The 14,024-nt window shown below is 43.1% G+C and overlaps 1 protein-coding gene across 1 annotated transcript in view; it reads right to left on the minus strand.

The window, feature by feature from the left end:
• Nucleotides 1-14,024, minus strand: part of CCDC88C (coiled-coil domain containing 88C) — a 113,218-nt gene that overhangs the window by 51,789 nt on the left and 47,405 nt on the right. The window contains exon 4 of the mRNA XM_063290236.1: nt 4,430-4,499. Within this exon, the coding sequence (XP_063146306.1) occupies nt 4,430-4,499 (70 nt within the window). The remainder of the gene's footprint in view (nt 1-4,429; nt 4,500-14,024) is intronic.

The raw sequence follows: 14,024 nt of genomic DNA on the forward strand, positions 1-14,024 counted from the left end.
TCTGCTCCCCACAATGGGTTGAGGTCTTTAGATCTTTAGGGAATAAAATCTATAGTCTAGAAGCTTTTCTATAGTACAAGGCCAGAGAAGGGCCCCCACTCTCACAGGAAGGAGATGGGGAGAAACAGATGGTAGGATTTTTGTGGGAGGCAGCAAAGAGATTACAGCACAACACAAAGATAAAAAGGCAAAGAAATAAGATTAGGAAAGCAAACAAGAGCAGAATGGTTGGAAACACTGGCTTAAAGTTAAGACATTTGATTCACCCAGATTGCTGGGTGGAAAGTTTGTTTTCATAGAAATTGTGGACTGCATAGGCTTAACCCTGTCAAAAAAAAAGCAATGAAAAATCTAATGTTTGCTTGATTAATTTCCTCATTCTTAACATCTTCTATGCTAATCTATCACAAACTTTAGTAAAACTTGAACATTTTAAGGAAGATCTGTCAACTAATTTAGTATATCCTGATGGATGACATCGTTATAAGCATCATTTGATTAGTGCTGCCAAAAGGAATTTTAAATGCTTCCTCAGTAATGATCAATACTTTAAGATGCCTTCTGTATCATTCAAACCATTGCTACTTTTACCTATTTCCACAGCAGTATCAACTGAAGCAGTTACTCTATCCTGCTCTAGGACAAGCCAGTCTTGTTGCAGAGTCTTTTCTCTGTACCACCTCTCACCAATAGTTCGAAATGATCCCTTGGCCTAGCATGCTGACTATAACTTCTGGGCAGTTAATATAGTTAAAAGCATTTTGTGACCCCTCTGCAGCCAAGCAAATTACTAGTAAAGTCTCACTAGAAATGGTAGCTACATGGCAATAAAGAAACACTGGCTAAGACGCCACTATCAGCTTTAGGAAGGCTTTTTGTATTATACTATAATACCCTGTGCGAAGCATTTGAAAGGGGTGCTTTGCAGAGTGCAGGAATACAAATGAAGCCCCTCAGTTCAAATCATTAAAACAGCCACATCTTCTCTCTGTTTCAAAAGCTGTTCCTGGCTATTTCTGTGTGCAAGTCTTGTCAAAGATGAGGCTCCTTCAGTGACTCAAAGCACCCCATTCAAATCCTCCATGGAGGATGAGAAACACAAAATATGAAAGAACAAGTTTGCATAAAATAAATATAAAAGTGGATGTTGAAACATTTAGAATATTTCATTCGAATAAACCAAACCTTTCTCTGGAGTGAAATCTTTTAGGTATGAAAATACTAGATTTTGACAAATGGTTTCCAGAACAAGAATCTGGTCTTGTTTTTTACAAGTCACTTGAGCAATTGACATACAGATTTGAGCATGCTCCAATGATCTTCCATGTGTCCACATAGCCAAGTATATCTTTATGGCAGAGTGAGCTGCCTTGATTGAGACAAGCATTGCAATTGGCCTCAAGGTGAGGACTTTTGTTTATTTGCCATCTCTCTGCAGAATTAAACCTAAAAGGTTCTCAGACTGATTAAGGCACTTGTGGATAGGCATGTCTGCCTATTGGTGAAAATTCAAAACAAAGGCAGATCTGTTAGGCAATGGGAGAGATTGTTGGTGTTTGGGCTTTATGGACTGGAGGTGCTGTGTGTATCAAGAACTGGAGCTGCTGAAGGAGCCAGGTGCACTATTGAAGAAAGGACCCTTCAGAAATGAAGATTCTGCAACTTAGGGCCCAGCAAAAACAAGCAGATCAAAAAAGATAGATCTGCAGAGTAGACTGGCTGGCAAAAAGGACTGGGGCTGCATTCAGAAAGGAGACAAGGTGCTGGCTTTCCAAGAGTCCAAGATTTTCCCCCTCTTCCCCTCTAATTTAGTTAAGGCAAAAAATCAAGCCAAAAGTGAAAACTAAATAAAGCACCTATGTGAATAAGAGAGCAAGACATTTAAGTATAAAAAAAGAAGAAATCTCTGTATATACATGTATGGATTTGTGTATTTATGTACATGTACATATATGTTTGTATGTACATGCACGTGTATATTTCTACTGGTTAAGCTAAAGCCACTATATATTAGAAATAAGCACAGATTATTGACTTGAATTACTGACTTTAGGTTGCAGAAGTAACTCTGTGCATCTATGTGCATGTACATGTTCCTGTGCATTTCCTACCCTCTCACAATCTTCTAATCTTCTAAATAGGCTTGCACCACATGTAAATTACAGGGCAGAACTGAGTCCACAAGTTATGTCCAGCATCTTATTAGGCTTAATAAGCCTTCATTTCACCTTCATAGCAGATCATTATGTTGGTTCACAAGTTAGAAGAGACCAATTAAGTAATAAAATCTTCCACTGAGTCAAGCTTGACTCCTGCTAATTTCATGGGCATCTCTATAGTATGTAGTTCTCTTGGCAATAGTACAGAAATGGCATGATCCTGCCTTTTGAGCCCAGCCTATGGTTCTGGTAACTTGTTAGTATATCCAGGTAGTAACCAGGTTCAGTTTTGCTTAGCTCTAAAGCCCAGGCAAAGTCAACTAAGTTTTAGCATTATATTTTTGTGGGTATGTTATCAAGTGAGCCATTACTCAAAGTTAAATGCATGCCCAGATTAGGACTTACATCTCTCTCCTGTGGGAAAGCAGGAGCAGCATGTTTAGCTGAATTTTTTTTTAGAATTTTTATCCTGCCTTTATTTTTATAAATAACTCAAGGTAGGGAACATAGCTAATACTCCTTCCTCCTCCTATCTTCCTCACAACAACCACCCTGTGAGGTGAGTTGGGCTGAGAGAGAGTGACTGGCCCAAGGTCACCCAGCCAGCTTTCATGCCTAAGGTGGGACTAGAACTCCCGGTCTCCTGGTTTGGTCTTAACCACTAGACCAAACTGGGAATTTTTAAATTATTATTTAAATAATTTAAAAATTATTTAAATTTATTCACAATGTTATCCTGCTTTCATTCTTTCATTCCTTATATGGATTATTTTTGCTTCCTCGTTTCCCTTTTTTGATAAATGTTTCTTCATGAGATCGTTGGTCAATAAATAAGAAGCACTCCATTATGTAGGTGAACAACATGTCTCCATATGGTATTGCATTGTACTAGATGCCTAAATATCAGGTTATGTTATTATAGATGCTTAAACATCTATAATAACATAACATAATAATTTTCTGTATTAGAAAATTAAAAGTAATCTGACAATCCAGATGTTTTGAGGTTGGACATAGTTTCTCAGTGATGATGGAAAGTTATTTGGTGTACTGCATACTTAAGTATGTCTTTCCATAACATTAATGCCATACTTCTGAGCTGGCCAGGGTATGCACAGATGCAATATAGATACAGTATATTATGGCAACCTCGTTATCATGAAAGCTCTGGTTCCATCTGGATATTAAGGAATATATAAAAGGAAATCAAGGTCAGATCTTTCCCTCAAAGGTTTTGTTTTAAGAGGAGAAAAATATATACATTCTTCAAAAGATAAAGTCACACCTGAGTTAAGTTAGACTCCTAACGACTACATCCAATTTTCTTGGGAGTGTATGGAAGTGGTTTGCCACTTGTGGGATGTAGTTTCAATTTTCCAGTCTAGACAGAGCCTTGGAATTCCCAAGGGGTCCCCCCAACCTTGTAACTTCAGAAATAAGTGAAGGCTGGCTAGATGGTGCCATCTACTGAGGCATATCATATATGGACAGATGATACAAACAAAAAAAATACATTGACAATTAGAAGTGATATGTTTACCTTGGCCAGAACCTAGATAAAAATTAACATTTGTTTGAGAGAATCCTCCGAGGGATAGAACCGTCAAACTAATCTTAGGGAGAATACCAGTGATCAGCTCACCAATAAGATCTGACAGTTCCTTTGATCTGAACACCAAAGCTTTACTGCTTTCTTTGATTAGCCCTACAGAATTACATATCAGTGTAATATGTCTGTTACTGACAACTTACACTACACACTGGCATCTAAAACATAATTTTAAGAAAACAGCTTCCTGTTTTTGAAGCACTGGAAAATATATCTGGCTCTGCAAAATCCTACAGAAAAAATACAGATGGTAAAAAAATAATTGCCATGGTGACCTGCCCTTAGCTGGCAGCAGACATTCCCTCTGATGCCTCTGCTGGCAGCAAACAGCAGGGAAGAAGAGCTGCAGCTGAAATCACAATTTCCCAGTCCCTTGCTCTCATTTTTTGGATGATTTCAATAAAACAATGCTGACATACAGGAAAACATATTCCCCCAAATGACTCTTGGGGCACAGGTCTCTCTTGTTTGATGGAAATAGGACATGTGCATATATACACAGTTTTTATTTGCGCTGTTATTCTGCCTACCCTGTTACTCATTGCCAAATTAATGTTAAGTTATATATAATAAAACACTCAAGTAAAACATTTATGCAGTTATACGTAATAAAACATTTAGCTTGAAGTAAAAGGGGTTATGATGTTACAAACACACTCACCAGAGAGAGGATCTTTGCCAATTATTAAGACATTTGGCAAATTCATTATGATCAGTTGCTGGAGGACTTCCTACAAAACAAAATGAAAGAAATACAAAAATGAAAAAAAATAGGCATTAAATGTCACTTGTCTAAATGAAAAAAAAAATCCTTAACTTTGAAAATAAATTAATTTGGCCATGGACAATGTGTGCTCAATTAAATCATACACAGTATTAAACTTCATATGGAAGCCCAATCACTTATCTTAGAATGCATCTGCATTTGGGGAATTATATCTGGTATGTGAGCATTTGTTCTCTGAAACGATATGCATCCAACTTCTATTCCTCTCCATCCTTGGAAACCCTCAAACAGGATTGTGCATTGCTTTATATTTGATTCCCAAAAAGATGCTTCAGAACAACCACGTAGTACAACTCTTTGAAGCGGGCACTTCTTTTCTTTGGTTCATGTAATCATTGCTTCATCCTGGGAAAAGACCCAGCTGCTTTAAATAGGAGCAGACATGTACTCTGTGCAGGTTTTCATGCGCACCAAAGCACCTTTTTGGAATCAGATCTGAAGCATAGCACAGCAATATTAAATAGCACTTGAAAATGTACCTTTTAACTCTACCTCCCTCCTTCCACATAATTTCTTTATGGCAGGGATAGGCAACTTTCTGAAGGGGTGAGAGTCACAGAAGGCTGTGATATAAATGGGAATGGTTACAGTATATCAAATATACAGGCAGAGCTAGGATTTTTTTGTTTCAAGAAGGCTTTTCTACCCTGCAGTTTGTGTGTGCTTCCATCCTCAAAACGGTAGAAAAACTCATCATTTTTTCATTGGTAAATGTACTGTACCAATGAAGTTTGGAAAACTCTTGGAAGACTGGAAAAGACTCGAGGTCTGAAGGTTATCCAATCCCACTTTTCAATTTGTATTAGACTATTCTGGTAGATTATTTGGCGGGAAGGTTGGCATACAGAGCAAGGGGAGGGTATTCTGGAGTCTCTGGATTGACTTGCTGACTCTGCAGATTTTCTTTTGTAGAATAATTCAACTCCATTTCTCTCTCAGAAAAAAAATGCAACTGATAAAAACCAAAATATGTTCCCCACAATTTATTCTATGATAGAGAAGCCACTACACAAGTATTTTGCAGGCTGGTGCAGCCACATAATTCTTCCCCTTCTGGGCCATGCATTAGCCACACAAAGGTACAGGTACTGCTCGCACAACAGAGTGAGGAAGCTAGAATTCTGGAGGCCCAGAAGAACCTCGCTGTGGCAGGGACAGTGAAGAGGTGTGCAGGCAAATAAAAGTTGGTGTGGGAAAACTCTCTCCCCCATGTCAAGAAGAAAGAGGCAATACAGTGGTACACATCAAGCTTCTTTAGCCAGTAGTATCTTTCTGCAAGAGAAGCCTTTCTTGCTATTTAATCTATTTTCACTGAAGGGTTTCAGATGTTGACTCTAGGAGTGTCTTTGCACAACCACCTCCTCTCAGAACTGAGAGTATGATCTTTCAAAACGGATTTGACATGGTTAACAGTGGAAGAGGCAAATAATTTTATCCTTATAAACTTATGCTGGTGAAACTCCTGGATCCATAAAGCTGTCCTAGCCCAGGACCATCAGTCAAAATTTCACTGCATAAATTACAGTGGCCTGTTAGGAATGGTGGACTTACCTTTCTACACTTTGAGATTTTGTTTTGGACATATATTTTAACTTTGGTTACTGGTTTGGAAAAAACAATTTCACAATTCAGCTTCTCTTTAAGCCAACTTGAAAGCTATTACTTTACCCCACTGTAATTCTGGCAAACTTAGTGAACCTTGTTGGTTCAATCATCAATTCCAATAGCTGAACTTGACTGATGCTGAATATATAAGCAGAATATTTGGCCATATAGAATTATTTTGACCTTTTATCCATGAAAAGCTCACATTATGGGATCACTGCAATTTAAGTACAGCTGGTAAATCCACTGGAAGGGTAAACTGTATGTTTCATAATATTAATTCGTTTGGGCCAACTTACTGCTAATGAAGTAGTATTTAATATTTTTTGTGGAATTTAAAACCAAGATCTATTTACCTCAGAGTGTTTCTTGGATGTTAGTTGAACTTAAGCACTTGGATTATTTAGTCCTAATATTATTGCTATTTGTGAATTTCCACATCTGTTAGGTTTTGGGAGAATCATCTGAGGCTCCAAAACCAGAAAATGATTGTTATAAAAAGATCAATTAACAGGATGAAATTTATAACGTTTTTGCAACTTTTGGAATAATACATGTCAAATACATGCCTCATTTTTGTAAATCAGTAGAATGGGGATTTAAAGAATGTTAAATTAATCCAATTTGATCTCAAAATAAGGTTAATACAACCTACATTTTTTGCTTCATTAATGCTGGATTCCTCAGAGCATGGTTAATAAGGGTTAGTGTCATGTTCATCGTTCCAATGATCTGGATACATCGTAACGTTTCGCATGTCAATTTCCTGATCTGTGTCTGTCATTTGCTGGGAGGAGAATTTCAGCCGTGCCCGGCTGTAATCTCCTTACTGTTACTGAGGAATGTATGTTTGGGTTATTGCATGTGTTCAAGGTTACTTTCCCAGGCCGATGTGTAACGGTTACCAACACCTGGGAGGGGGTGGTTGCTATGGTGGGGCGAGGAGCGGGATCGGGTTTGAAGCGAGGGTTTTTAGTTTGTATTTGGCGCGCTTTTGGTCATTCTCAGCTTTCTTTGTATTTGCACACTATTCTTTCAATAAATCAGTTTTCATTAAGAACCTGCTTGTGAGGCTGAGTATGTCAGAATAAGGCAACCATTACATAAAGCTGAGAATCTTAAAACTCTTACCACTAACCACCTTCCAGTGTTACTGTGAGGAAATAAAGTTAGTGATGACTGAACCTACTTCCCGCTCGGGAGAGAGTGAGGATTCCAGCGTGGGGGAAACGGATTCCATGAGGCAAAGAAGGGAAAGGACCCTCACTCCGGAATCGGAGGAACTGTCGGAGACCTCGGACTCCAGCTCAGCTACTGTGAAAGCGGTAAAGTCCAAGGTGGTCAGAAAGGAGGAGGGAACCCTGTCCAGAGCGCCCCAGGCACCTGTGAAGCCAAGGTATCCGCTGTCCCCAGATGTGGCCATAATGGAGAGGAGTGGGTCGGACGTCTCCGGGGCCACTGAGAAATCACAGAGGTTGGAAGCCAGGGTAAAGTCTTTAGAAGACATAATGGCGAGGATGTCATTTGCGAGGGGCAGCCAGGACAGAGGAAGAAGGAAATATCACTATAGACAGTTGTCCCCATCTGTTTCTCCCTCCCCCCCCGAGTGTGAGGAGGAAAGACTGGAGGAGGTACTGGGGGGGATCACCACCGCGCAGTCCCTGGCGGGCGTCTCCATCGCCTCCGCGGCGGGCTGAGGACAGAGGGAGGGGATGAAGCAGAGATCGGAAGAGAAGTCCCAAAGTCGGGATTGCGAATTCCCCCCCCCCTTCCTCGAGAAGAAAGGTCTCCGGAGCCCAGGAGGAGGAATGGGCGGAAAGAGAAGAAGAGAAGCCCACAAGGGACCAGGTATAGGGATTTCACTGTCAAGTTTAACGGGGATCCCACGAAGCTGTCATTCTTCCTGACTAATGCAAAAAGCTATATGGAGGAGTTTGGGAGGCTGTTTTCTTCGGAAAGGGCAAAGATAAACGCTGTAGCCACTCAACTGGAGGGGAGGGCAGCTGATTGGTTTGTCCAATTAACCGAGATGGACGCCATGGAGTTGGATGATTTCAGAGACTTTTTGTGGGCGCTAAAAATGCATTTTGCTGACCCGTTAGCAAAGGAGAAAGCTAAGGTGGCTCTGAGAGAACTGTTCCAAGGATCAAAGTCCGTGGCCGATTATGCCCTAGAATTCCAAGCCCTAGCGGCAAAGGTCGACAATTGGTCGCCAACTACTCTGATAGAAATGTTCAAAGATGGACTGAGACCCGACTTACTGAGATGGGCGTTAGGAAGGGCAGATCCGATCACCCTATATGACTGGATTCAACTAGCGGGGAATGTCGAGCAAGCCCAGGCTAAGTTCGCTCAAACCAGGAGGGGCCCCAAGCAAATGGCCATGACGAGGACGGGCAAGCCACCGGGCACCACTGGCAGAGCGGGATGCACGGCATGGCAGGAGGAAAAGGAGAGCCGGTTTGCGAAAGGGCAATGCCTCCGTTGTGGGAAGGAGGGGCAGAGAGCAGCGGCATGCCCGCAGAGGAAGACTGAGGAGCGTCTGGCAAAGATGTCAGGGAAATCCCCCTCCGCGCCCAGGAAGATGAAGGCAGCGATGGCTGAAACCGAGGCTGAGAATGCCCCTTTCTATGGGGACAAAGGGGAGCTCGAGCTGGCTCAGCCGGCGGGAAACGCCAGCCACCTGCCCTAAGAGGCGCCACTGGGCAGGTGGTAGAGGAGGGGCGCGATCATGCTTCGGTGAGTGGGAACTTCCCTGACCGTGAAGGTGAAATTGGGGTCCCGGACACGAACTGTGGAAGTGTGGGCAATGGTGGATTCGGGGTGCTCGCGGTGTTTAATGCACCCTGACGTGGTGGCTGCGTTAGAGCTACCCACGTTCCCTTTGAAACGGCCCATGATCTTTACCCAATTGGATGGATCTACAGCGGGGGGGAAACCGGTGACTCACTCCACAGGGATGGTGGCATTGCAAATGGGCAGCCACTGGGAGAAACTGCCTTTTGTGGTGGCGCCTGTGGGGGGTCCGTTTGTCATTTTGGGGATGCCTTGGTTCATGCAACAGAACCCACAGATAAACTGGGTGCACAGGACTGTGACTTTTGTAGATGGGTTCTACAAAGCCCTGGAGGGGGATGACTTGGACAATGGTGCTGTGGGGAGGGCGGCGGCAGCAACTCCGCATTTCCTCACCGGTCCGCTAGACAGGCTGCCGGAACAATACCAGGACTTTGCAGATGTGTTTGGCAAAAAAGAGGCGGATCAGCTGCTGCCGCACCGCAAAACTGACTGTGCCATAGAGTTTATCCCTAATGCACAATTGCCTAAGCCAAAAATTTATGCTATGACCCAGAAGGAGCTGGCAACACTACGAGAGTTTGTCGACAAAAATCTGGCTAGGGGTTTTATTGAACCTGCCAATTCCCCGGTAGGTGCTCCTGTTCTCTTCAGACCAAAGAAAGATGGAACTCTGCGACTTTGTACAGATTTCCGGGGATTAAATGCAGTCTCAATATTAAATAAATATCCCGTACCATTAATCAAAGACATGTTAACACATCTGGTGAAGGGGAAAATATTCTCCAAGTTAGATCTGCGGGAGGCATATTTCCACATTCACATACGGGAGGGGGATGAATGGAAAACTGCTTTCAATTGCCCTCTGGGCTCTTTCCAGTATAAATTGTTACCTTTTGGGTTGGCGGGAGCGCCTGGGGTCTTTATGCAATTGATCAATGAGGTCTTGCATGACCATTTATTCAAAGGGGTCTTGGTGTATTTGGATGATGTGTTGATTTATACTGAAACAATGGAGGAACATGAAAAACTGGTGAGGCAAGTGCTCAGCAAACTGAGAAAGGCTGAACTGTATGCTAAACTGTCTAAATGTGCGTTTCATAAATCTCAAATTGACTATCTGGGCTACAGAATTTCAGACAAGGGTATTGAGATGGATCTAGCTAAGATTCAAGCCATCCTGGAATGGGAGCGGCCACGTACACGTAGGCAGCTCCAGAGTTTCCTGGGGTTCGCTAACTATTATCGCCAGTTCATCCAGGGGTTCGCTGAGATAGTGTTGCCCCTCACTGAGTTACTCAAAACAAAAGGGTTGGGGGATACCCGAAGGGTAAAGAACCCTGGGGCGTTACTTAAATGGACGCCTGCATGCCAGGTGGCTTTTGACAAACTTAAAACAGCTATTCACGGCTGAACCCATTCTGCAACATCCCGATCCAACCAAACCTTTTGTGGTTCAAGTGGATGCCTCTGACTTTTCTATTGGAGCACTCCTGCTGCAGGCAGATGAGTCGGGGTGTCTAAAGCCATGCGCTTACCTATCCCGTAAATTTTCTGAGACTGAAAGGCGGTGGCACGTTTGGGAAAAAGAGGCTTTTGCAGTTAAGGCTGCTTTAGACACTTGGCGGCACTTACTGGAGGGGGCTACCTACCCCTTTGAGGTTTGGACTGATCACAAGAACCTTGAAGTGCTCAGTGCGCCTCAGAAACTCAGCCCAAAGCAAATCAGATGGGCTCAATTCTTCAGCTGTTTTGATTTCAAGTTAAAGTTTATTCCGGGAAAGAAAAACTTTCTAGCAGATGCCCTTTCCCGCTTGCCCCAGGATTCAAGCTCTGCTCCTGACCTGGTGGGTACATTGTGGACTGAACCCCAATTGGGCATGGCAACTGTGACCCGCAGCCAGACTCGTGCACAGCAGCCCGACGTTTCACTTTCACCCCGTGCAAGAAGGTTGCCAATTCCCTCTGACTTGCAACAACAGTTTCTCTCCAAATTGAAATCTGACACTTGGTTGCAAGCGAATATGAACAATGTTACTTGGGACCGGGGCTTTGCTTGGAAGCACGACCGTCTCTATGTCCCTGACGATTTGCGCAAAGACATTTTGCTCCGTTCCCATGATGATAAAGTGGCTGGTCACTTCGGCTTTGTAAAAACTCTCCACTTGGTTCGGCGCCAATTCTGGTGGCCCACGCTGAGGCGTGATGTCAAAAGCTACGTTGCCTCCTGCCCAGTGTGCGCAGGATCCAAAAGGAAGTTTGGCAAGCCCCAAGGGTTATTGCAACCAGTAGCCAGTCCCTCTCAACCCTGGGAGGAAATTTCCATGGATTTTATTGTGGATTTACCTCCGAGCGAGAGGAAAACTGTGATTTGGGTTGTAAAAGACTATTTCTCGAAACAAGCCCATTTCATTCCGTGCACTTCTATTCCCTCTGCTCAACAGCTGGCCCACCTCTTCCTTGTACACGTGTACAGGCTCCACGGGAGCCCCGCCCGTTTGGTGACTGACAGAGGCACACAATTTACTTCCCAGTTTTGGCGGGCTTTTATGAAATTGGTGGGCACTAAACAGGCACTATCCACTGCATCGTATCCTGAGACTGACGGATCTACAGAGGCACTTAATTCCACACTGGAGCAGTATCTGCGTGCTTTTGTGAATTATCAGCAGGACAATTGGGTCGATCTCCTTCCCTTTGCTGAGGTCGCCTACAACAACGCAGTGCATCAAAGCACCGGGCAAGTCCCTTTCCGTACCGTCTTTGGCCGGGATTTTGTTCCCATTCCTGAGCTACCTCAACCAACATCTCCCCCCTCGTCCCCTACGGATTGGGCAACACATCTGGGGGACTCCTGGCCCAAAATCCAACAGGCTCTTGCAGATGCCCAGGCTGCTTACAAACGCCACGCTGACACCAAGCGGGCACCACAGCCAGCTTTCAAAGTCGGGGATAAAGTCTATCTCTCCACCAAGTTTATCAAATCCCCTCAACCCTCAAAGAAGTTGGCACCCAAGTTCGTGGGCCCTTTTCCTATTGTGGGCCAAATTAATCCTGTTACATTTAAGTTGGATTTACCTCATAATCTTAAACGTTTGCACCCCGTTTTTCATTGCAGCCTGCTCAAGCCTTTCCACCAATCGGATTGCTGGCACCCACAGCCTTCACCCCCTGCGCCCATTATGATTGATGGCCAGCAGCACTTTGAAGTGAAGGAGATTCTTGATTCTCGACGACTTCGTTCTACCCTGCAATACCTTGTCCGTTGGAAACATTTCCCTCATCCTGAGTGGGTTGCTGCCCACAATATTAACTCCCCTGTTGTAATTACCCATTTTCATACTGCCTATCCTGATAAGCCTGCTTCTTAGTTTCGTTTCTTTAAGGGGGGCGGTATGTCATGTTCATCGTTCCAACGGTCTGGATACATCGTAACGTTTTGCATGTCAATTTCCTGATCCGTGTCTGTCATTTGCTGGGAGGAGAATTTCAGCCGTGCCGGGCTGTAATCTCCTTACTGTTACTGAGGAATGTATGTTTGGGTTATTGCATGTGTTCAAGGTTACTTTCCTAGGCCGATGTGTAACGGTTACCAACACCTGGGAGTGGGTGGTTGCTATGGTGGGGCGAGGGGCGGGATCGGGTTTGAAGCGAGGGTTTTTAGTTTGTATTTGGCACGCTTTTGGTCATTCTCAGCTTTCTTTGTATTTGCGCACTATTCTTTCAATAAATCAGTTTTCATTAAGAACCTGCTTGTGAGGCTGAGTATGTCAGAATAAGGCAACCATTACAGTTAGCTGCTCTAGCCATGCTGTTCAAAAATTGGAGCATTAAGTCATATGATCTTATCCGACAGTTAAAACTGCCAGTGTTTGTGCTAAAATACATAGGACTGTTAACATGATGCAGACTGTCAGCTGCATCTATATATTCTGCATATATTCTTCTTGGTTAATTTGTAATTTATCAGGACATCAAGAATATAGGGAATGGCCAAAACTATTATACAACACTGGAAGGATGAATTTGTACCTTACTTGTAGCAATGGATGTGCTGCTTGTCAAATTCTCAGCCTATTTTTTTTTGGACAGACAGAAGGAAAACCAATTTAGAGCAATTTGTTCAAACTAGAAGTTTATTTAATATTATTCAAATTTACTTACCACCCATCTCCCCCAAAAGAGGGACTCTGGGCGGTTTACAATAAAGTTACTTTGTTCGCAATATAATCTCCCATGCTCTTCCCCCCTTTTTTAATTTTACTGTTATTCTTGTTTATTTCTTTTCCTGTCATTTAATTTGATATGAACCTTTTTCCTTTTTCTTTTTTAAATCCTAATCAGTAAGCCACTACGGCAGGCATGAACAATTTAAATGGATGTGGAAGAGACAGGCAAGCAAAGAGTCCTATCTTCCTCCTTCTACTTTAGAGATGACCTGTCAGGGTCAATCAGGGTCTGAGTTAAAGAAGTAACATTTGTTTAGCAGACTTACTTTAAAGTCAGCCTCAGCTTTGTGTAAATCGGGACAGCGGAGGGGATGGTGGAATGTTTAAAAGGCCAGAGGGCAGGGTCAGCAAACAAACGGCTAGGAGAAAATGTAACTCAGAGGGCGTGTAAGAGACCGTCCAATTTTCATTTAAACTATTGGGATTGTGCAAAGCTCACAAGATGAGCTTCTTTATGAAACTTACAGAACACAGACTTTCTTCCTAGCGCTCTAGTATTCTTCCTGCAAAGTCAATGTCCAGCTAATTTTAGTAGTGATCTCACTAATAATGACATTATTGTCATTATTAGTGAGATAAATACATTATATTATTATATTATTACAATACATTATATTAATATAATGACATTAATAATAATGACATTGAGCCTCATGTGGCACAGAGTGGTAGGCAGCGGTATTGCACCCGAAACTCTCCCCACGACCCGGGTTCAATCCCAGCGGATGCTGGATTCTCAGGTAGCTGGCTCAGGTCGACTCAGCCTTCCATCCTTCCAAGGTTGGTAAAATGAGCACCCGGCTTGCTAGGGAAGATGACGACTGGGGAAGGCAATGGCA

Source organism: Candoia aspera, chromosome 1 (genome assembly GCF_035149785.1).
Source record: "Candoia aspera isolate rCanAsp1 chromosome 1, rCanAsp1.hap2, whole genome shotgun sequence".
Taxonomy (NCBI): domain Eukaryota; kingdom Metazoa; phylum Chordata; class Lepidosauria; order Squamata; family Boidae; genus Candoia; species Candoia aspera.